The sequence below is a fragment of the Physeter macrocephalus genome, chromosome 17 (assembly GCF_002837175.3).
Source record: "Physeter macrocephalus isolate SW-GA chromosome 17, ASM283717v5, whole genome shotgun sequence".
Lineage (NCBI taxonomy): Eukaryota > Metazoa > Chordata > Mammalia > Artiodactyla > Physeteridae > Physeter > Physeter macrocephalus.
In genome coordinates, this window is record NC_041230.1 from 32,810,432 (window position 1) to 32,835,884 (window position 25,453).

At 40.1% G+C, this 25,453-nt stretch overlaps 1 protein-coding gene across 3 annotated transcripts in view; it reads right to left on the reverse strand.

Moving 5' to 3' along the window:
• CDH8 (cadherin 8) overlaps nt 1-25,453 on the reverse strand; it is a 382,227-nt gene that overhangs the window by 346,439 nt on the left and 10,335 nt on the right. For 2 of the 3 annotated variants that reach the window (XM_028478220.1, XM_028478221.1), the window contains exon 1: nt 21,012-21,263. In XM_028478220.1, coding sequence (XP_028334021.1) covers nt 21,012-21,263 — 252 coding nt within the window. Of the gene's footprint in view, nt 1-21,011; nt 21,463-25,453 lie in introns of those variants that run through there. The other variant, XM_028478223.1, reaches the window with a different exon arrangement.

The window sequence follows — 25,453 nt, forward strand, 5'->3', positions numbered from 1 at the left end:
AAAAAAAAAAAAAAAAAAAAAAAAAAAAAAAAAAAAAAAAAAAGCGAAAGTGATCTGAAATGAAAATGCCAGAACTGTGACCCTTGGCAATTTTGCAGTCTTTGTTGAGTGACTATATGTGCGAGTGCACATTTCCTATGGCAACCTACTACATTCTGATCATTTTCCAGAGTCTAAAACTACTTTCTCTGAGCTTATCATGGGGCTATAATGCATTGCCATCTAAATCTGTGTTGTCCACAATGTTCATTGCAGCACTATTTTCAATAGCCAGGACATGGAAGCAACCTAAGAAAAAAAAAAGGTCTGAAGAACCTAAGGGCAGGACAGGAATAAAGACGCAGACATAGAAAATGGACTTGAGGACACGGGGAAGGGGAAGGGGAAGCTGGGACGAAGTGAGAGAGTGGCAAGGACCTATATACACTACCAAACGTAAAATAGATAGCTAGTGGGAAGCAGCCGCATAGCACAGGGAGATCAGCTCAGTGCTTTGTGACCACCTAGAGGAGTGGGAGGGAGATGCAAGAGGGAGGAGATATGGGGATATATGTATATGTATAGCTGATCGACTTTGTGACCACCTAGAGGAGTGGGAGGGAGATGCAAGAGGGAGGAGATATGGGGATATATGTATATGTATAGCTGATCGACTTTGTTATAAAGTAGAAACTAACACAACATTGTAAAGCAATTAAACTCCAATAAACATGTTAAAAATAAAATAAAGTAAAACAAAGCCCCAGATAAATTTCCAAAAAATAAATAAATTAATAAATAAAAATAAATTTGTGTTGTAAGTCAGCTGTTTGCTGTCTTATAATTAGGTGTGCCAGTAGAATTTGTTTGTGCATCTATCAGACTTGCCTAACACTTTCAGTAAATCATTTTGTAGAGTGCAATATTGTTAAAAGAAATTAGTAAATAAATAAATAAAATATCCTATTTAGCTTACAGACTCCACACAGGCACAAATGGATAACTGTGAAATTCACTTGAAATCACAAAGTGAGGAGAAGGAATTGAGTGATCCAAAATGTGCCTCTATTTTAAATTCAGGTATAATTTTCATACAGTAAAGTACATAGACATTAAATGTTTAACAAACGGATTCACTCACTTTTGTAACCCACAAGTCTATTATAATAAGAAATATTTCTATCATCCCAGCAAGTTCCTGCATACCCCTTCCTACTCAATCCTCCCTAAACCTGTCCCTGCTAGAGGCAATCAGTGTTCTGATATCTCTTGCCATAGGTCAATTTTGCCTGTTCTAAAATTACACTAAAAAGTATGAATAAACACTTTTATAACTGACTTCTTTCATTCAGCATAATGGTTTTCAAAATAATGCATAATTTTACATGTACCAGTAGTTCTTTCATGTTACTGCTAAGTAGTATTTTATTGTATAAATTCAAGTTATTTAGCCATTCAATTGTTGATGAAAATGTGGGCTATTTCCAGTTTGAGGCTATCATAAATAAAACTGCTATGAACATTCTTATTTTAAAAAAAGATATCTCAATTAACAAACATTTACTGTGTACCCACAATCTGCCAAAAATTGAATAGAAAGAGGTCACAGCAGACATAACTGTACAGAGAAGAGATAAAGCCTTTAACTTAAATCTTAATTGAACCCCCTTCTCATTTCTCTGAGCTCAGTTTCTCACATGACTGCTGAGAAAAGTTGACATATTTTTTTCTCATCTGTAGACAAATTCCGTGGTGTTTTTAGCAGCAGTAGTAGTAACACTAGTAGTAAGAGTTATTTGTAGATGAATAATAGTTATTATTTTCATTATCATATTACAGTTAACAATTACATAGCACTACCATGTACTGTGCTAAATGCTATCTATTTCCTATCAACTCATTTAATGTTTCTAATATTACAGGTTGATGAATCCCTTAAGGTCACATAATGGTAACTCCTTTTCACTGAGGCTAAGGAGAGATTTAGGACTCGTCCAAGTAGGTAATGGAGACACACAGAAATTTTACATGCAGGGGAATAACCTGTCCAGTTTCGAAATTTAGAAAAACGATTTGAATGAAACACAGAAAGTTAGATGGAATAACAGATTTGACCACCTCCAACCCTATGGAGAAAGGCTTGGAAAAGATTGATTTAGATAATTTCCCACCTCCCACCCTATGCTTAATAAGTACACTTGGTGCCAAAATCTTGGCTCTCTGTGCACCAAGGCCAAACAGAAATACAGAGACAGAGTTATGGAGGAGAAATAATGAGTGGCTTTATTTCTTTGTCAGGCAAAGAGGGAATACAGTAGGCTGGGGCCTCAAGAACTGCGCCCCCCCTCACTGGGGAATAGGGAGAGGTTATGTAGTCAGGGGTAGTGGTCAGAGGTATAAGGATCAAGGAAGTAACAGTCTTGCATTCTTCTTTCTTATGCAAAATTTCAAAAGGGTGGGGTTGATTAGGGTGTGTGGTCTCCTAATCTTGATGAGCTTCTCTGGTCCCTTTAATCTTGCCTCAGGTGGTTTCGTGGCTGCTCCTCCCTTGATTAGCAACGGTTCAAATCTGCCCTTTGGAACTCAGGGAAGGTCATGGAGGTTGGAGTCTTGCCTACAAGAAGTGGGGGACAAAAAGGCCCACAGGGCCCTGCTCCGCATCACAGTTAGAGTTCATCAAATAACAACTCATTCTGGATGGAATTTTCACTTCGTCTCGTTTACTTGGGATTTCTGGGTTAGGATGGTGAGATGGGTTAACAAGAGTCCGGGGGATCATTTAAACCTTGGAATTCGGTTAATCCAAGGTGACTGTGAGCATAATACAGTGTGTGTGGGTGTGGGGGGGGGGGTAGGGGGGTGGGGGGTGTTTGTGTGGATATCAACCTGCTGTATTTCTTTTCAAAAAGTTACCCAGTGAGACAAATAGCCTGAGGTAAATACATAAACTATACATTCTGCTTTTGACTGGAGGCTTAACTTGTCAGCGATAATGATTTACATAGTGATCATCTCTCTTCCTGACTAGAAAGTTGCACTAGCTTCAAGCTATGTGCTCTGTTAAGAGTCATGAGGAGAGAAATCCTTCCTATTTCAAGCTGGTTTGATTGTTAATTCCTTTCCAGGGGTGATGTGAAATCTGGATAACATACATGAACTGGTAGCAATGCTATTGCTGAGATGAGTGGATATGATAGAAAAAAAAAATAGGTAAAGTTGCTTTAAAGAGTGAATAGCCCACTATTGAATATTTCTACCTTGCTTCTTCAGAGTGAATGTTGATGTCATCCTGAAACAGGAGTAGGACCCTGCAGGGTCCTCCTGGGAACAAAGGACTTTCTGTGTCCCCCGTTTCTTGTTTTTAGAAAAAAAAAAGGCTTCAGTCTCCTAGGCTTTCCCTGAGTTCCAAAGAGCAGGCTCAAGCAGTTAATGATTAGGACACAAGAGTCACAGGACTCCTAGTTCCTCCTGAAGGGATAGAGATAAGAATCTGATGCATATCTTTGAATTATTCTATGGAAACTAAGACCACCACCACCCCACCACCCCCAGATGGAGGATGGTGACTGCATTCTGACCACAAGCACATAGACTCCAGACTGGTTGGAACCTGAAGGTTGAGATTCAGGAAATATCACCCTGTTACCTCACCACCAACCAATCAGAAGGTCCATGAGCAGATCGTGCATCCTAAGACCCCTCCCCTAGCACTGTCTTTAAAATCCTGTGCCTGAAAGTTATTGGGGAGTTCGAGTCTTTTGAGCACAAGCTGCCCATTCTCCATGCTTGGCCATTGCAATAAACCTCTTTCTCTGCTCCAAACTCTGCCCTTTCAGTTTGTTTGGCCTCACTGTGCGTCGGGCGCACCAATTTGGGTTGGACAACAATACACAGTCCTTGCCTCCGTCTTTATCATCTCAGCAAAGGCTCTGGCACATAGGATGTTCCCAATAAATACTGCTTAATAAATATATTAATCTACTTTTACCCAATAATTTGTCAGCACTTCAGGATAACATGTTAATCAATTGTATTGATTTTGAAAATAGAAAGTAAATAATTCTGTGAAACATCACATTAGTTTCTAAATTCTGTGTATGTGTGTGTGTTTGTGTGTGTGTTTGAAGAAATGATAGGATGTGGATAGTTTACCCAAGAATTTCAACTATGCTAGGGGAGATTATACATCAGGAAAGTTCAAGGGCAAAATTTGATGGCAAATATACTTATGTCTGAGATTTGATTCCACAACTTTCAGCTGGCTGACCTTATACAAATTATACAACCTCATTAAGTCTGTTTATGTCTACAGACTGAAAGGTATTACAGTATGTACCTCACATGGATTTTGTGAGCATTAAATGAGACAGGCCATAGTGTTTATTCTAGTGCTGGCAAAAAGTGTTCAAAATGTTATTCACTGTTATGATTAACAGCAATGAGATTCCTTATTTTCTTTGAGAGTTCTATAGGATGGATATTGTAATACCCGTGATACAATATAGTCTAGAGATGAACTCCTTGTAAAACATCTCATTTTCATAAAAATAAAGTCAGTACAAAACTGAGGCAAATTTATAAGATAATATAACTCATCTTAGATAATAGATTTAACCATCATTGTATCTAAAAACAAAATTATCAGAAACATTTAGCACAATAATTATCCATTAGTAGGAAAGTTAATGTTTGTCTGAGAAGGTGTGGGATTTTGGTGGTATGCATGTGTGGAATGGGTGTAAAATGCCTACATAATTATGAATCTAAAGGTCCTTCTCTTCAGTATTTATAAAATGTGCCATTGAAGGTTAGCTTCTATTTCAGTGAATTCCAAATACTAAAATAATGGAATGTTTTTTGCCTGTTCAAGAACTTGAAAATCAAGCTCTTTCAAAAATCCGCACACACAAAAAATAGTGATTTAGTAGCACTGTTACTGCAGTGTAATAGCTTTTATCAAGTAAGTTTTTAAATTTTTTAAAATTTATTTATTTTATTTATTTATTTTTGGCTGCGTTGGCTCTTTGTTGCTGCGCACAGGCTTTCTCTAGTTGTGGCAAGCAGGGGCTACTCTTTGTTGTGGTGTACAGGCTTCTCATTGTGGTGGCTTCTCTCGTTGCAAGGCCCAGGATCTAGACACGCAGGCTTCAACAGTTGTGGCGCGCGGGCTTAGTTACTCCGTGGTGTGTGGGATCTTCCCGGACCAGGGCTCAAACCTGTGTCCCCTGCATTGGCAGGCGGATTCTTTAACCACTGCACCACCAGGGAAGCCCTCAAGTATGTTTTAATAATGTTCTTTTCATGCAATCTCCTTACCAAGTGTTATAAATTTAATATTCCATTGTAATTTATATTATTACGATGATGGTGATTCTATATTTGTATGCCAATAATACTTTGTAATGCCTGATTGTATTTTTTTTCTCAGCAGATCATTTTTACTCCTATACAGCTCAAAAGAAAATAGTCTCTCTGACCAGTGTTCATCTGAGGGTGGTCTGCATCATGGTAGAACTCAGCACTACTATGTTCCACATCACTCCCTGAGTGGTGGAAGTTGATAGCTGGTAAACATCTCAACCCACCCTCTCACCTGACCTTCAGTTTTTTTTTTACTGTGTTTGTACTGTGACACTTTGAAGAACTGGAAATGTGTGCCTATCAACATGGAATGTGGGCATCCATCATCTCATTCTCAATTTTCTTCTTCTCCTTGAGTATCAAAACAGTCACAGTTAAGCATGTACTTTCATCCATGCCTTCAGAAGATAAAGCACTGATGTTAAAGAAGCACTGCTCCTTCTATTCCGTGAGATTTATTCCTTCCTCAAGTTTGGTGTTATATTTGTTTAGATAATTCAGAATTGTGGAGAAACAGAATGTTGGATTTCAGAGGGCCCTAGAGAGCCCTGAAGCCATCCATGTCATTTTCCAAATGAGTAACCTATGGCCATGGAATGTAGGGGCCTCATAATGTCTAGGGAATGACAATCAGAAAAAAAGCTTTAACTAATGACAAGAAGAGTCCAGGGTGTGGACGGCTTAAAACAGAAACAACTACCATTATATTTAGTCCCCTTCTAAATGAATGAAGATAATCACATTGCTTGGGGAATCCTAGAGGAAAAAAATCCTGCAAGCTAATTTTCTAGATGAGGAAACTGAAGCTCAACAAGATTAAATGACACACAAGGCCACAACGTGTAGTGTATGGTTGTTATGACAAGATGTAAAACCCAGCTTTGTCTAACTTCAAAGAGGAACTCCTTACCACAATACTTCAGGCTACTACAGTTCTCATTTAAAAAGAAAGGACCCTGTACTTTTGACAGAGGTCAATGGAGGTGATGCAGGGTATGGTGAACTGAATAAGCTCTTCATCTCAGGGGATAAATATGGGAGAATAGGTTAGCCACTGTGGTTATAACAACAACAAAACAAGATAGAAATTATACTGAAAACTTGCTAATGGTTTTAGATATTTGTGCTAAACATCATTTCCTAATTTTGTGTTGTGTCTCTATGTTCATATAAGGCAGTTTCCCTCCTAGAGCTGCAAACCCAAATCTATGCCCCCTAAAAAGTTGATTTGCCTCCAACAATACACTTTAAATAGTAAATCGTAAAATAGAAAATACAAGTCCTTTAAGAGGAAGGAGCTTCAAATGAAAATATGCATCCAATCACATGAATGCTTAGCTTTCAGGGGAGGGAGAATGGAAACTAAACTCAACCCCTGACCCAATGGGTTAGAAAAGTTTTCCTTGTGCTGACACTTTAATAAAATTCAAAAGAAAAAGCCAGAACCTTGTGGTGCTCAAAGAGTAGCAGAATCAGAGGATTTTGCATTTGTAAAGACTCTTCTAAGCCCCCATTTCCAAAGTGTGAATCCTTTCTTCAGCTAGCTCAAAAGTTCTCTCAGGAGAGAGGAGCCTTCAGATACAGACTTTTCCTTCCTTATCACATCTCAGGGAGCAGTTTCCAGGCATGCTAATTGTCCTTGTAAATGTAACAAAGCTTCTCTGTCAGGTCACGGGATGAAATTGTATTCCAGGGCTTGAAATGGCAAGTGACACAGACCTGGTCCTCCTTTTCCCACCCAAATCCAGCCTGGTGAATATTCCTAAAGAAGGATTTGACTGCAATGACCTTCCTCAAATATTAACAAAAGAATTCTCTAACATTCTTGCATTCATGGTTTCCTGGCCTGGACTATCCATCATGGGGAACTTGGGGCACCAGGCTGTATAAAGGAACACAATCTTGGACCATGTGAAGCTAAGAGGTCACAAGGCAGTGCAGGCTTTTGAAAGCCTCATTCAATAACATCCCCTGGGAGGATGACTACTATTAATCCAAGTTCTCAGTCTGCATTCGGCAGCATTAAGTAGGGAAGTAATGTAGTCCTTGGATTTAAAAGAGACCACATAAATCAGGCGATTGGATGGTATACTTAAAAGGTATCCCATCCAGGCCTTTGCTAGCTCCTGGCAATGACGTGCAGCAGGATTTAGGAGTCTGAGTCTTAAGCAAAATCCACTTTGTGGTGCAACGTGGAACTGCAGTAGTAAGCTCAACACTTCCTGATGGAGAAAAGTTACCACAGGGGGGTACCTCTCAAAGGACCGCGTGCAGGCAGTGTGATCATTAGAGCAAACACTGAACAAGGTGTCAGAGGCCCAGTTTCCATGTGGGTTGAATACCATCGCAGTTATCCTCCTTGGCTCCCTGGGCTACTGAGATAATCAAGGGAAATATTTGGAAGAGCAAATTGTGTTGTGTAAAAGTAAGAACTTATTCCATATTCCATAAGAACGTATCCATGTGCAAGGAAACATATGGAGGAACCAAATAAAGTGAGTGAGGGGGCAGTGCAGTGTAGGCCGAAAGAAGCATAGATTGCGGAATCAGCCGGTTCTGCATTCCTTTACCATTCTCCACTTTCTTGGCCATTCTAGGGCAGTAACGAAATCTCTCTAAACCTAAAATTCTTTATCTGTTAAGAGGGCACAGGGGTGACATTAACAGCCCTCTCTCACAGGGTCTAAGTGAAGGCTAAATAAGATTCTGTACATCTGGAAGGCACTAGGTACTCAGGAAGTGTTATTTCCCTTGGTCCTACCTATACATATCCTTCAACTTCCACCTTGCCTACTCTTTCTTAAGCTGTTAAAAAATATATTTATTCAAATACATTTGCAAAGTGCAAAAACAGAAAACAACCTCAGCCTTCTCTATGGCCATTTTAAATTATTTTAAATCAGCTGTATAAATTAAATTGTAAATGTAAAATGTAAATTCTAATAAAACGGTTTTTCTTCCAATGTTTCAAAAGCCCATTCCACAATTTTAGAGAGCTTTAGAAGACATAAATTGTCCAGAGGCTTACTCATAATCCTTTCCCACTTTCCCACTTCTTTTGTAAACTAGTGCCATGATCCCTAAGTAGGAATGATGCGATGATTCTACTTAAAGACTCATTACTAAATTGTTACGCTCCATAACCAGTTTGAGGTAAAATCCCATGATTTAGTCTCTAGCATCAATTACTATAAAGTGTATACCTTTAAAGGCCAAAATTGTGTCTCTGAAAAAGTTTAAAAGAAAGATTATCCTGTTTGTTGGTTCACTCAAATTGTTCTGACTTCATGCCCAGTCCTGCCAGCCACAGTTATTCAGCAAAAGCCATGTGTCAGAATCAAAACGCACTTCTTTTCAAAAAACCAGACCTGTGTGATCAGAAATGCCATAAAAGTATGCATAAGCCCATCTGTCCAGGGGCTGAAAGAAATTAGTCTGGGCCTAGTGAAAACCACTTAGTGGACCCCAAATCCTCTCCATATGGCTTTTCTCCGCACGCACTCTCTCTCTGTCTCCTCTGCTTTACTCCTCTCTCTCAATCTTCACCTTCACCCAATCTTTTTTCCTCATTGTTTTGGATTCTTTGTGTTTCTGAAATTCTGTGTTTCTGTGAAAGTCACTCACTTTCTATGTTTTGTGTCTGGGCTCCTCTCTAATGTTGTAACAGTCACATGACTTCCTCTCTGTAATTGAGGATTTCTGTCTTACTGTCCATTTGCTGCTTGGCCCTATCCTTTGTGTCTCTCTTTTTTTTTTTTTTTAAATGGGGGGTTCTTTATTATTATTATTTTTTAAAATAAATTTGTTTATTTATTTTTGACCGCGTTGGGTCTTTGTTGCTGCGCGTGGGCTTTTCTCTAGTTGCAGCGAGCGGGGGCTGCTCTTCATTGCGGTGCCTGGGCTTCTCACTGCGGTGGCTTCTCTCGTTGTGGAGCACGGGCTCTAGGTGCGCGGGCTTCAGTAGGTGTGGCACACCGGCTCAGTAGTTGTGGCGTGCGCAGGCTTCAGTAGTTGTGGCACACAGGCTCAGTAGTTGTGGCTCACTGGCTGTAGAGCGCAGGCTCAGTAGTTGTGGCGCATGGGCTTAGTTGCTCCACAGCATGTGGGATCTTCCCGGACCAGGGCTTGAACCCGTGTCCCCTGCATTGGCAGGAGGACTCCCAACCACTGCGCCACCAGGGAAGTCCCTTTGTATCTCTTTGACCCTCTCTCATCACCTCATTCTGTGTGTGTGTACTTATGTGTTGGGGCAGGTGTGTCTCTATGTTTCTTGTTTGGTCTTTTAGCTTCAACTTGTGTCTTTCCTCCCACTTGTGGATGGAGGAAAAACTGCAAACATTTAAATGCGCTCCCAATAGTTTACTTGGGATGTGGAATTTGGTTTCAGCTATAAAAAAACTTAGACCTTTACAGCATGAGCGTAATGGCAGGAAAAGCAGAGAAGATGAGAGGAACAGTGGCTGTAATCAATAGGACCAACCATTGCAAATGACTAATGATTCCTGAAAACACCTCACAAGGCTGTACAAATGTCCCTGCAAAGTCAGGGTTAGATTCAGACGATGAGCTCTGCCAAAGCAACGCTGCTCTAAGAGAAAAATAATAGGACACACGCACACGTGCACACACACACACACACACACACACTCACACAAGTACGACAAGAGGCAAAGAGGCAAAATGCAGTGAGAAATTCATTTATACTTTTGGGTTCCCAGAAGCACATAAAAAATAAAAGCAAAGAAAACTCCACTATAAATAAACCTGCCACATTCTAAATAAAGCTTCTGAGTGGCTGGGGAGTCTGGCTTTCTTCAAGGAGTTACAGGATTTGGTCATTTTTAATAGCCATGTTTGCTCTTTCACCAAATTAGTTTTCCTCATAGAATCTGCTAAAGGCACGAGGGGGTTATTCTCAGTGGTCAAAGTGCACCAGTAACAAAGGACATGACCAGAACTGTCCAGAGGAAGGTCACCATGATAAGAGCTGGCAAGGAAGAGATGAAACAGAGAAGCACATATCCATTTGGAAAAAGATTCTTGGAGTTGCAAAAGGCACTGGGTGGGTGAGTCACTGAAGAGAGCTAAGTAAATTATAGATCCCACCTCTGGAGCCTCTGTAATACTGTCCACCAGTTCAGTTTCCAAGTGTACAGGGACTTGTTACTAAATTATTTAGCATTAACACAGTTAGTTCAAGCAACTGGAGGGCACTAGCTTTTTGTCTTCTTTTAGCACCTGTCTGTGAGCAAGATTTTCTTTTTCATCCCATTCAACTATTCTGCTCTTCTTTCCACTGTTCTGGTGATTCTCAGTTCAAAGAAAACCCACAAAATTACCCAGTTGTGGCAAAGCTTCCAGTGAGCTAATTTAATGCTACAGCTCTGGAGTACTTAAGAACTCTGCCCAGCTCAGAAAACAGCTAGAATCATTTCACTGTAGTCACCTAACCAATGAGAATTCGCTTCAGTTCCAACATCGCGATTGTCTTACCTGCAAAATGGAGACAACACCTATAAATACATTTAACGCACAAAGCAAGATGCCTTATAAATGCTCAGGGAAAATATTCTTCTCCTGCCACTCCTTCCTCATTTATCTCTTCCTTTATCATCATAATCATCGGAAATGTATACCTGTGAATGATAATGCCAAAAAGAAAGACACTGGGCTAGCCCTGACATTTGGACAAGAACCCACAAATCACCTTGTACATGGTACCAGCCCTGCTCAGGCCCAGACTGTGGCAGTTTCATCTCCCCATAAAGGAAATAAAACAGAGCCACCACATGCCTAAGTCTTAAGGACATGTTTTCTTCTCTCAAGGGGTTTGTATCCACCTCTGTCTCTGACTACCAAAGCACAGAGAGACGCATGCCAAGAAAAAGGTGTAGTGGCTTTGCAATTGGATAGATATCACTAAATGTCTATTTACATCTTACTAAACCTTTTACATCTAGTCTGGAGACCATACAGATATGCAGTCGGTTAACTTCAGCGAGCCTCACTTTTCTCATCCACAAATTGGGGTGGCAGCCTAGCACATTGAGCCCTTCCCACACAGGGTTCCAATGTGACAATGTGCTGCCGAGATTACAGGAACAAGTTCAAAGATCACCACGCCCAGGTTTGACTCCTGGCTTCATCACTTATTCACTTGTAAACTCTAATGCAAACAACTCTTCCCTTCAGTGCCTCTCTCCAGATCTGGCACTGGAAATAATGGTACCTTCGTCAGGGGCTTGCCAGGACGACTGAACGAGAAAACTTTATAAAGTGTCTACCATATAGTAAACATTTAATAGATATTTAAACCTCCTTTTCTCCCCTACTTTAATGTCTCTGGCTAATGTCATCAAGTTCACAGTCTCCACTAGGTATTCACAGCCAAGAAAATAATAATAATAATCTATACAATACAGCTGGGTTTCTTTTTAGGATTAGAGAGAAATAGAAATGCGCATCCAGGGTTTTACTCCCTGCCGTTCCCCCAATATTCCTCAGCCCTCCTGATCAGGCTCATTTGGATTCCGCTATTGTCTCCCACGGAAGCCCAGTGACATTTGATGCTCTGCAGATTTCAGAGCACATCTGCCGCGCTGTGGTAAATACATGCAGCAGAAAAAGGAGTCCATGGATATGAGCAGGAAACAGTTCCTGTTAACTAATCAAGTTTGGGGAGGGGTGTTCCACAGACAGTAACCTCCCTCTGCTGTCACCTGCAAAACAGGGGAGTCCCATTTGCAAACTGGTGCCACAGCCTGCAGTGTCCAGCAATTACTACAGGGGTGCAAATGAGTTAAGCAGGGGCTTCTACCCACAACCTCGCCTGGGGCTCTTGCAAACACCAGCTCCATGACTTTTCTTTAGTTGAGTGGTATTCAAAATTTACTCAGGCTGTCTGCAGAGAGCAAAAAGCATGACTTGCACTATCCCCGGATTAATTGATGATTGATTGATTTCTTTAAAAATATGTATTTTATGCTTTAATGTGCCTAGGAATTACCTAGGGGCTATTGTGAAAATGCAGATTCTGATTCAATAAGAATGAAATTCTGCATTTCAAACTAGCTGTCAGGTGACGATGCTTCTGCTAATCTACAGACCCTCACTTTGATTAATAAGAATGTAGTGTATTTTAGTTCTCCTCCTAGATACATCTAAGAAGATTCTTAAATGTTCTGAAATGTGAGTGAGGTGGTAGCTGGTGCTAATGAGAAAACATACCCATATTTTAATGAAATATTCAGGTCTTTGAATATTGACAACAATATTGTCTTTAATACATTTCAAAATATTCAAAGACTTAGTTAGGAACAGGAATACATATAATCAAATTACGCCAAGGGGTGACTGTGTGTGTGTGTGTGCGCACGCGCGCACACGCACGCGTGAGGGTGATTTTAAGTTAACTATAATAGAAATAATATGTACAGGTGAAAAATGCTGAAATATTAAAGAAACTGCTAGGTAGAAAACATGTCTAGCCAAGCCAAATGAGAGCCTGTAAATGCTGTTAAGACTTTTTCTTAAATAACATAGTACCTTAAATAACGTTTCTACACTATCCTTACTTACTGAAATGTTAAAAGCAACATGCAGGCTGACTGCATTACTTGAAGACTCCAAAGATAGTTCCCAATTTCAAGGCCAAATACAAAATCTTCGTAAGATAGTTTCCCATTTCAAGGCCAAGTACAAAATCTTCAATTTTTGGTTAATATGTGGTCTGTTCCATGGTAATGAAAGTCATTTAACATGCATACAACAGCGCAGCAAGACTGTGGCTGTTCTTTCTCTCTTCATCGTTTCATAAAAATGATTAAATATTGCTGGCACTTTATTAATTGATGAGACTGAACTTCCAAAGGTTTAACACAGGGGTGGTTTAAAAAAATAAAAAAGATTCTATTAATATTTACCCATTGATTTCACATTAAATGATGGTCCCCATGAATTTGCTATGAATAGATAGCATCGGTTTTAAAAAAATTGAACAATATAACATTGTCATTTATTTTTCTCATTTTATTATGTTTTACAATGTAATAATAGCAAAGCCTAGAAAATAAAATGCAGAAAATTATTTAAAAAAAGAAAAAAAAAGATAATCCAACCACATATATTGGAAAAAAAGTTTTAGTATATTGGTATATTTCCTTTTATTGGTTTGTGGTACAGTTATTAATATGAATTAATGTCAGGCATTAACTCCTTATTTTGTTTTTTTTTTTCATATTTATTTATTTTTTGGCTGTATTAGGTCTTAGTTGTGGCACGTGGGCTCTTCGTTGCAGTGCGCCGGCTTCTCTCTAGTTGTGGCACGCAGGCTCATAAGTTGTGGCGCGCGGGCTTAGTTGCCCTGCGGCATGTGGGATCTTAGTTCCCTGACCAGGGGTCGAACCGATGTTCCCCTGTATTGCAAGATGTATTTTTAACCACTGGACTACTAGGGAAGTTCCTCCTTAATTTGTTTTAAATTAAGGCTACATGATTATTATTTATTCATTAGACAGAATCATACATTTGGGATTTTTATAATCTTACGTTGTTTTCAACTGGGGAAATCTTTGTATCAGAAATAGTGGATAGTGGTTATAGATACGATTAGGATTCTCCTTACATTAGTTTTTAAAATCAAGAGTATTGACTTTGTTTGTGAAAACTGTTGAATATGGATGGTCAGAGTGATAGGTACAAAGGAGTTGATTATTTTTGTTAATGTTTGATTATATTTTTTATGTACACATACATATCGTAATAGATACATGCCAGGTACTCTGTTCATATCACATATGCATTTTAAAATTATATTCTATACACATTTTATATCTTGCTTCTGATATTTACTCAGTTGCAATCATGTTCCCATGTTCTAAATTTTAACCATTTTTGGATGATTCATACTATTCTGCTATGTGATGCAAGGAAAGCCTTCCCAGTTGTGCAGCCTTTATGTTTGCCCAATTCTTCCCTCTGAGCGTCGGCTTCGTATTTGTGATAGGAATCAATTCTCTGCTTTCTTTCTTTTCCACATTGAATACCTTGGTGCTATTTATTCATAAACTAGGGTGACATAATCTGGCTTTTTCACCCACAAACTACTAGCACTTTGCTTCAAGTGGGAAAAGTATATGCCTCAATGAGATGACTCTTCAAGAGGACCGACAAAATGTGCAAGACTCTTCTTGTAAGTCTGCATGAATTTACTTTTCAAGGCATCTACAGAGATAAGCAGATTATACACACTCTCACTTGGCCCCTTGGTAAGGAACAAAGATACAATTTGGCTGTGCCCGAGAGGCTGTGTGACTTTCCCCTCCACCTACCTTTGTAGCAGAGGTGAAAAGAAACAGTGAGAGTCTGGGGGCTACCAAGAGAAAGAATTAGGAGATGTCTTGGGATTTTACTCATGTACAGTCAGCTAATAGACTGTGTGTATGTGTGTGTGTGTGTGTGTGTGTGTGTGTGTATGTGTGTGTGTGTGTGTGTGTGTGTGTGTGTGTGTGTGCATGTATTGAGGGTTTCTGCTAACACACATGACTAATACTATTCCATTTTTTTAATATCAGCATCAAAAGACTTCCAACAGCTCTGGGATGCCTGTTATTTCTAAGTTGGGACACTGGGCACAAGGTAGACAACCCTTGTCGTTTGGTCAGATTGAGACATGCGATGCTGACTTGCATTCCTGCCAAATTGCCGGTGCACAAGCCTCTGTCTGAGTAGGCAGAAGCTTCACGAAACTGACAGTGACTTGTTCTTGCAAGGCCAAAGATACAATCTGGCCGTGGCTGCGCAGCCCAGTGCTCTTAGCATGCAAACAGCCAGCAAAAATAATGGCATGTCAAGTGCAATTTTCTCACCAGCCGCTGACACAGTAAACTGTAATATAGGGTAATTATTTGGCACCCCGTGTCCTTCATACTAAGCACCGCCCAAATGATTTCCAAGTTACGGGGAAGAGAGAAGGTTAGAAGGTCAAATTTAAGGAGAGAAAATGAGTCAGTACCTTGGAGGGAGAGAATTATAAATAGATGTGGCATCACCAGTGAGAGTTATATCCAAATAAGGAACTGCTCAGAAATCCAGGTAGGAGGGGAAAAGGGAGGAAAGAGAGCAGAGGAGTTTATGTAAGAAAGAGGATTTAGGCTAGAACTCTGACCACCTGGAAAGCAAACCATTTTTTCCCAAAATAAAACAGTCTGAGGAACAGAGGATCACAGGACCACAGAACAAGAGCTAAAGGAACTTGGGTAGATAGGTTGCACACATTTTTTTTTTTAATATCGCTTTCTTTTCCTGTTCCACAGGGATCTATATCTTAAATATAATTCCATAACCCACTATACAATTACAAGTGAGGAAGCTGCGCCCGAGAGACGTTGTGTGACTTTCTCTCCCAGTTCCTTTATAGCAGAGGGGAAAAAAGACAGAAGCCAGATCTCCAAGAGATCCTTGCCCATCTTTCTACCTGATTCAAAAGATCTCAACCCTAGTTCTCTGTCTTCCAGTTACTCTGACCCTCTCTCAGCTCCTTAAATTGTCTTGTGCATGTGCAATGTCCTCTGTGGGAATGCTGTCTTTTTTCAACCCTGCACCTTAGTTTATGGTTACATGAAATATAATAATAAAATGAGAAAAATAAATGACAATGTTATATTGTTCATTTTTTTTTAAAACCGATGCTATCTATTCATAGCAAATTCATGGGGACCATCATTTAATGTGAAATCAGTTGGTAAATATTAATAGAATCTTTTTTATTTTTTTAAACCACCCCTGTGTTAAACCTTTGGAAGTTCAGTCTCATCAATTAATAAAGTGCCAGCAATATTTAATGAGCATCTCAGCTCACAGGTGATTCCTTTAGGGAAGATTCCATCATCCCACCAAATAGACCAGCTTCCTCTATACGTGCTTCCATAGACCCATGTTCCTTCACTTCAGAGTACTTATCTCAGTTTTAACATGGTATATGTCACATTATGATTATTTTAACATCTGTCTCCCCCTAGTAGCCCATTATGACAGAAGGCATGGATCTGCGTTGGCTCAGAACTGAGAATCCACTGGTAACAACACTTAGGAGATAATAGGTGCCCAATAAATATTTGTGTAATGACTTGATCGATCACCCTCCTGACTCACAGCCAAGGGCTCTCATGATGGCATCAAGATGCCAGCCTTAGAGAACCCATGCACATTTCATCCCAAGGACCACATATCTGTCTCGGTTACAAGACTTATGAAAAGCACCATGGCTTTTCCTTCTCTTCCTTTTCAAAACCAGACAAATAAGAATATAGGGTGAAGGGTCCCATGTACCACCTTATTCTCTTCCAGAATTGGCAGAGAAAGTCAACACAGGAGGTCCTGGGCAATGCAGAAATCTAAATATTTACGTGTGTATACAAACAGGCTCCAGACCACCTTGTACCACAGAGAGCTGGAGCCAGGAGTGGAGTCCGTTTAGCTGCTATTTGTTTTTCAAGAATTCAGAAAGATTTTTGGTCTAGTTTGTGACATAAGCACAAATGTAAGTTTGCAGAAGAACTGGAAGATAATGGAATCCCCAGCCTGAATTTCTTCATGCCACTAGTAAGCGGGACAGCCTCCAGAGAGAAGACTCTGCAGCCTTCATAAGGAGACTTGTTTTAACAAATTAACTTATCACTATTACTACCTCAAAGAAGGACTTTTAAGATCAATACATAGAAACAATGTTTAAACTACCCAGCAGGTCTCTAAAATAAACAATTGAAAAGGAGAACATGACAGCAATGTATTGCCCCTTTGGCTGAAAAATGCTATTTGTATTAAAGCTGATTGGGTTTATCTTATTTTATAAATTCCTCCATTATTTAGGTGAATTATTCATTCACTTATTCATGCAAAATATTTATGAGCTCTCCTTATATGCAGGCAGTGTTCTAGGTTCTGGGGATATTCAGTGAAGAACAAAGGAGACAAAATACTTTTCTTTGTAGAACTTACATTCTAGTAGGAGACAAACCATAAACATGATAAAGTATAGAGTATGTGAGACAGTGATCATCAAGAAGGAGAAAAAATAAAGCATAGTCAAAGGGTATGAAATATCAGAGACGGACGTTTATATTTTAGACAGAATGGGGCAGAGAAGGCTCTGTAAGAATACAGATTTCAACTTCATTTTAATTCACTGAGAAACATACAGGCTTATGCTGCTTCTGATCAAGGGGACCCTCAGTCATCCCACCCTATTCCCGTGACGTTGCATAAGCCGAAATCTATCCAGCAGGGGCACCTAACTTCCCACTCCACGCCACGCCACACCATCAAGCTGAGTGACAGTTACCCTTCAAGACACACGGAAATATCAAACATCACCTCCATCCTAAGCAACCTGGGCTAATTGAAAGGGCCCCTCTTTAGGCTCCCAGAGTCCTGTGCTCACCTAGTGATGTGGTTGCCAGTTTGTCCATCACTCCAACTACACACACACACACACACACACACACACACACACACGCACACACACACACAATTAAGACTACAATCATGACTACAATTGCTACGTGCAGGCACCGTGCATAGATTATTCTTATCTACTCGTATTCATCTTATTTGCATAACCCTTGAAGAGCTTTAGTTACTTTCCCAGGGTAAACATCCAGGAAGTGGCAAAGCCAATATTCAAACCTCTGCAGAGTCCATCTCTAAGGCTTAGTTTTCTCTGCATCTAGCTGCCTACCAAGATAGTAAAAACAGACAACGAAGGATGTAAGGGTATATGTGAAGCTCTGAAGAGCCAATCACTTAAAAACTGGCTCTGCCCTTGAGCTTGAACTCAGTCTGCCAGGCCCGAGGCTCCCACCATGGTGACTCGCAGGAGGGCCTTTTAAAGAGCAGGTATGCTCACAAGTAACTAATGCTTCTCAGCCAGTTCCTGGGGAGAAGCTCGGCGAAGAAGTGGTTTAGAGTCAGATGTGGAAGAGCGTGCACAGAGATAAAACCCTGTAAAGCGCCCGCGGGCACCCTGATACGGATCCTCCCCACACTTCGCCTGACTCATAATCAGCAGCAGTCACCCGAAATGCATTTTGGGCTTTGCTACAATTCAAGATCCTCAAAGGCCAAGCTGTAATAATTCAGGAGCAATTTTCTTTAAGGAGAAATATATATGATTGGAAATGTTTGCAGAAAAAGTTCTTCAGAAATAACTTTAACTCAGATTTAACAATCGTTTGGGGATTGGCCATGTGAAGAGCAGCCATCAAGGATCAGAACCACTTTGGCTGTTTCAAAATCCTAGGCTTCACTAGCAACATTTCTGTCGTTCAAAGAAGCATGGATTTCTCAAGCATTACTAAGTCAAAAAAGGATAGTAAATGCCACCTTGTTTGCCTCTCTCTCTGTTGCTACATTTAAAGAACGGAGGCAAAATTAGTCATTAGAGCCTGAGTCTAAAACAAACCCCAATTTAATTACTTTTTATATTCAGATAAAAATGGAAAGTTCTTCTGGGGATAGCAAGTTTGTTTATATTACACAAGATACCATCAGTGTGATAGACCTCCATAGAGTTCCCTAATAGAAACAGGGAGAAAATATCCATCAATTATATACGTGTGCATGTACCATATACCCAGAATTTCATACGGTATGAAAACGCCTTGCCTTAGGGCTGGCTAAAGAAGTTTTGAATATCCAGAATGTAGGACTTTAAGAACTCTGCATTTTATACTCAATAATTCTTAAGTGCAAATTACAGTTTAAATACATGGTAACTAGTCACTAAGATGTAATAGGATACAGTGGATAAAATTATGGCCTTAGGAATCCTCAACCTGATTCAGATTCAGATCATTTACTAGCTCTACGATCTTGGTTTACTTTATTAATCCACCTAAGTCTCAATTTTTGCACTTAGCCACAACAAAAAAAGATAATGTGGTCAAGAAGCCCCTATTCAAAACACGCTGGGTCAGATGTTTTGGAACTGAGAAGTTTTCACATTTAGAAATGTATTAAGGTAGATAAACTGTATAGTAAACAAAACCTTCAGCAGAGTCTGGGGCAGCACACTGTAATCAAACACATTAACATTTCTGCTGGGAAATATACGAACAGTCACAGTAATGGGATGCACTATGACTATAAATAGCCTCCAGTCAGTTCTGCTACCTGTGTATCAAGCATATAAAAAAATATTTTTTTTTGTATTTTGGACTTACAGAGAAAGGAATGTAGACCTGTTTTATACACATATTGTTTGTATATATATGTACATATGCACACATATACACATATACATATAAAGAGCGAGGCAGAGGGGGCTGTTGCTGAAATCAAACAGGACTGTGCCTACAAAGTGCTGCAATGATAGCGCTCAATACAAAACAGTATTGACCAGAATGTGAATTGCCTGAAGGCAGGGATCATTGTTTTGTTCACTGATATACCCCCATATGCCTAAAAAGGTATTTGGCTCAATAAATATTCTTTGAATGATTCATGACACCACCTCATCCAGATTTCCCTTGTCCAAGTAGAACTACATGAAATGAAAAAGCATAACCCTTGGGGAGGCTCAATCTGCGTTGCAAGACAATGAGGTAGAAGCAGGAATGGAATCAGAAGTTCCTAGCAAGACACAAAGTGTTAACTCAAGTCTTGAAGATCGATATTTAATTCTTTTTTTAAATCACTGCATTTGGGAAATGCATAATATTGGCATATTCACTTCTGAATCTGACTTATCAGGAAAATCAGTCCTTGGCAGGCTCGTAATTGGAATTCTATGATGATGGTGAGTGTTAAAATTAACAGATGCTGATGAGCGATTCTGAGGAATAAATATGTATAGTCTTCAATAACCCACAGTGAAACTTTGAAAAGCAGGCAGCCCTTATCCACGCAAGGAACATTTGTCTAACCTGCCAACAGCAACAAAACAAATGTAAATCCAGTCTAACACATATAAGCACGTGCACGCACCCGCACACACGCACACCACACACGCACCCCACTAAGCTACAATTTTGATTCTATACATTTGATTCCATCTGACAATGAATGCAACAGTTTCCTATTGCAAAATTTACTGAGTTACAGTAAGTACAAAGCACTGCTAAGCACCCACTCCGAGAATTTCCCTTTCCCCATCCTAGGTTAATAACTGAACCAACCAACAAACGACAAAAAGAAACATAAAAAGGAGAAAAATCTACCTGCAGTTGGAGATACATGGCCTCAAACTAAAATGGAACAAAATACCATCTTAGGAATCCAGGTGGTAGAAATTCAAACTGAGCAAAAATGCATACCTCTTCCAAGCGCTAAAAGTTACAGGAAAGGTTTGGCATGCAGATTTCTTGTGTGAAATGAGAACGAAAAAGCTTATTTGTGTATGCATTACACAAGTGTTATTAAAGCTATGATATAATAGATGGGGAGGGTGGGAGAGATGGGGAGGAAGAGCTTTCCAGAGAAGAGCAGTTAGTTTACATTTAAATCTGTTACCATGGGATTATTCATATTCCTAAAGAAACCAAGAGGTAAACTAACCAACCATCTGGCCTAAAGTACTTACAGCTAAGTGTGGCAACAACTGTGACAAGCCTAATGTTAAAGGTCTAGGGATCAATAACAGATCCCGAAATTGGGACCTTAAAAATGAAGCTTACCCGGCCAACAAGGATCGGTTCAGGTCCAGAAAACTCTTCCAGGACGAACATTTGATTCCAAACCCAGCCTCTCTTGGAACGGTTCAAAATCCGCTGTTCTTCACTCAGACTGTTTAGTTCCAAAGGGGATCCACTCATTAAAACTGGAGACTGATTCATCGGAGCCGTGTAAATGCAAGGGGGAAGAGTAATCCATAATATTATTAACGGAGTCCAGAGATCCAACAGCATTTCCGCTAGCCGTTCTGGCATGGTCCCCCCAGTTAAGCAAATCACCACGAAAATGAGACACTTATTTTGTTTGCCTCTGGTCTGCAGCCATCCAATTCATCATGCAGTGCCGAGCATTTACTCACAGCTCTGCCACGTGTTTACAGCACGGGAAACAGACATCATCTAAGCAGCTTTTCTAAGACCACGATCCACTGGCTTTCCTTCTCATTGAAATTTCCTGCAAAAACAAGAAGGAAGAAAGATAAAGGTCCACTGCAACAGGTTTTAAAACAAAATCACTGGTTTTCAAAAGCATGTACATGAACAATAGTAGGCATTTCCCAAACCCTTGAGTCAAGAAAGTGGACCTGAAGAATTAGAACAAGTAAGCTAACAGGTCTTTTCATATTGTGAGCTTTATTTAAATTTTCGTATTAATTTTTGTATCTATGCTACTTATCAAAAACCGATTCAAGTTCTCTTTTCCCTCCTTGCTTCTTTCCTTCCTCCCTCCCTTTCTTTCTTCCTTTCTTCTTTCTTGCCTCGCTTCCTTTTCTCTCTCCATTACTCCCAGTCTCTCTTTTCTTATAGTCGTTTTGGTTGTAACGCAAGTTTGGGTGTTGCCAATACTTTCTTGTACTCTTGTAGAGACTGCAAGCCTCCTTCCTCCTTCCTTCCTTCCCCCTTCCTTCATTTCTTCCTCTCTGTCTTCCTTCCTCCCTCCCTCTCTCCCTTCCTTCTTTCCTTCCTTCCTTCCTTCTCTTCCCCTGCCCCCTCTCCACCGCCCCAGTTTAAAAATAAGTTCTAGTTCGCTTTAGGCTGAACTATGTGAATAAACTAGCCTTTAATGGGTAAATTTTTTTAAAAAATTACAAATGAGAACAGGAAGGGAAATAACCCCAATTTTCACAGTCTTAGCTGCCGCAACCTATCAGAAGGGATTGTCCAGTTCAGGGTGCAGAATGCAACTCTCTGCCAGGATGCTAATAAAGAGTGAATAAAATTAGAATGCTCCCGGAGAGAAATTCTGTAATGTCCAGCATGTACGTTATAATCAGGACGGTGTCAAGGCTTCCATTCCAAATGTACAGTTGAACAGGAGATTTAAATTATGAAAAGCTCCTTTGGGAATGAAATATGGTAAAAATACAATTTTCAATGGAAGAGACTCAGAAAGGGATAGACAAAAAAAAAACCCCATGACCTGAGGTGTCAAATACATTTTTTTGCTTACCTTCAGCATGGCAAAACGTGTTTCTTCCCTCTCAAAAAAATTATTTTTAAAGAAATAATGTTCACTGCATATCCCAGAGAGAAGCCTTGCTGAATTAGATTAAATGGGAGAATAATTCCTCAGGACACTATGGGGAACAATCTGGCTCAGGGAATCCATAATGGGGTAGGGAACCTTTCCTCTGTAGGGCCCTGGTTCCATTCTGGCTCAGAATGGGAAAGCAAGAATGTCATTACGTTGGCTGGGCTCGTGAGTGGTCTCAGTGAAGCTAGCTGAAAAGGGCAGACCCAGATTCTGCTGTAAAGACAGGAAGGATCTGATCTAACAAGATGGTCAGTGGAATCGTCCTGCTTGTCGCTCTTTGCCTGGGCTCGGCTCAATCACTGGGACTCTCTCTGTACCTCAAAAGAAGCCCCACCCTGATAAGTGCATAGGGGAGTCACTGAAAGCAGCAGTTGTTCTGGAAACTAAAGGGAAGAAAAGCTTTCCACAGGGAACCAACTCAGAGCAAACAGAGTCCGGAACAACGTCCCAACTTTCCCTAGAGTTGCAGTACACGCAGGGAAATAAAAAGCAGATTTCACAGTAAGGCCGTCTCTCATCCCAGTGTGAGGGCAGAACTTTGCAGGCTTCAAATTGAAAACAAAAGTCGAAAGTTCTTGATAAGAAATCGCGAAATATTAATATCGTTCTGAATTGCCAATCCACTTAAACAGAGTTAACAGTTAAATACTTCAACAGCATGTATAGCACAACCATCACATGCCATGCTCTCCTAGACATGGAGCAGGGACGATGATACAGGACTGTCACGTTATTTGGCAGACTCTGTTTTACAGGCAGAAAAGCCTGGGCTTGAATCCCAGATCACCCCACGTGCTGTATCTGTAATAATGCACGAACTACTTAAGTTCTCTGAGAATTTGCGTTTCTCTTCTGCAAAATGGCAATAATAATAATTCCTACTTTCCAGGCAGTAGGGTGATTCACAAACAAGACTCATGTGAAGCAGCCAGAACATGGGAAGCACTCAGTAAGCTGCGGTGCTTGTGGTTTTCCTGAGCCAGACTGGGAGGATGGTCCTGATACCAACTCTATGGTCAAAAAAGTCAAATGACGGAGCAAAGAGTTAAGCTGTGTGACCTCCTCAGGAAGGGTAGTCAAGGTACGAGAGTCACACAAAGTTAGTCAAAAACCTTCCTGAAGGTGGGATGTGGGAGGATGAGGGTGATGCTGGTGAGAGAAGGACTGGACCATACTGGAGAGAAGGTGATAGTCATTCTATTCACAGAGGCTCTGCTCTGCCTAAACACTTCTCAGGGAAAAGAGACTTATTCTCTCCAAACACACCCTGCTCCATGCTGGGCCATATCTGAATGTTCAAAAGCCATGCAGACCATCTTCTAATGGCCTGAGTGCTACAGAGGCAGAACCATGAGATGGTTGTGAGAGTTTTCTCTAACACCAGCCAGCGTGGGGATTGAATTGCAGTCAAAGAACTGCCGTTACCAGTTGCATGATTGGGGGCCAATGAACAACAAAAACAATTAGAATTATACCTACCTAGCTGGTTTATTTTGAAGATTAAAAAAGATAATCTTGGTAAAGTAATTAAGAAAAGCTAGAATGGACGGTTATTGTTAAATTGGGCCAAATACTCTGCGAGTATTCTCTGGCATCTGCTCTGTTCTTAATGATTCTGGGATAAAGAAATTTAATCCCAATTTAAACTCCTAACAGACACTTCCTTGATGGAGGCCACCAAGTGGATGGAATGCCACGGAACCACGCAGGATGGAATGTGACACAAGTGCTGCCCTACCTGAACTCGCCAGAATCAGGTAAAAAGTAATGATAGACCCTGAAACAATCTGATACGATAGCATAGCTTCACTAGTTAGAATGAAGGTATTAATAAAGGAGTATACGCATAGCCCCCAACAGTATCCATTAACACAATATCTTACAGTTAGATAAAGCTTACTATGCCTTGTACTGTTTTGCTCAAAACCGAGGTGCAGAATAATTAAATGACTTGCCCAAAGAACACCTCCAGTAAAGAGCAAACCATTGTTTGAATCTAGGAAATCTAACTTCAAAATTCTTTCTTACCACAATCCCTTCTCTTATTACATAAATATTTGATAAGCATATACTGTGGGTCAGGCACCAAGGCTAGGAACGCAAGCAGATCAGAGTTCTTATGTTCGGGAAGCTAAGAGTCTAATGGCTAAAGACTAAGAAATGGATTCTTAGAATATTTTATTTAGTCTGAGAAGGGTTAGGGTAGTACAGAGTGACAGGTATGCCACTCATCTTCACTGCCTTAAAGAAGGCTTCCTGCAGGAAGTGTCATCTAAATGTTGAGAAGGAATTACCCAACGGCAGGGGGAGAGTAGGTGTAAAAGGACATTTAAGTCAATCAATGGACAGGAACAAAACCACCACTAATCCAGGATTTGTGAATGAATCAGTACCTAGGGTAGTTGTAAATCATTTCTTGTCACATCATCCAATTCATGGCCATGGTATCTTCTCCCTACCCACCAAATCATCCTAATCATGGTCTCCAGAGTACAAGTCAAATCAGTGCCCTTTTCTCTGCCGGTTCTTTGGAAGAGAAGAGCATGTTTGATTTCCAAAGCTTTGAGGAATAAAAATAAGTGCCATCCCATGGAGAGGGTATGGGAGACAGCAAACTGAAGCACGATGAGATTGGCATTTTAAATAATGTTTAATTTTCACTTAACTAAATACTGTCAGAGCCTGAGGTCATCTCTCTGTTAAAAAGGAAGACCAGCAACAGTTAGAGGCAAGGGTGTGCAGTTAAATATTTAGCATGTGGCTCTCTAAAAGAAAAAAAGAATCCCTGATTTTTGATTTCCATGATAGAAATACTTCCACCGTGACCAATTTCAAGTTTTCAATGTGACCACTAACCAGGTCTGGCAGTTTGAGAAAATTTAACAATCAGCTCTGGTTAAGCCAAGAGTCA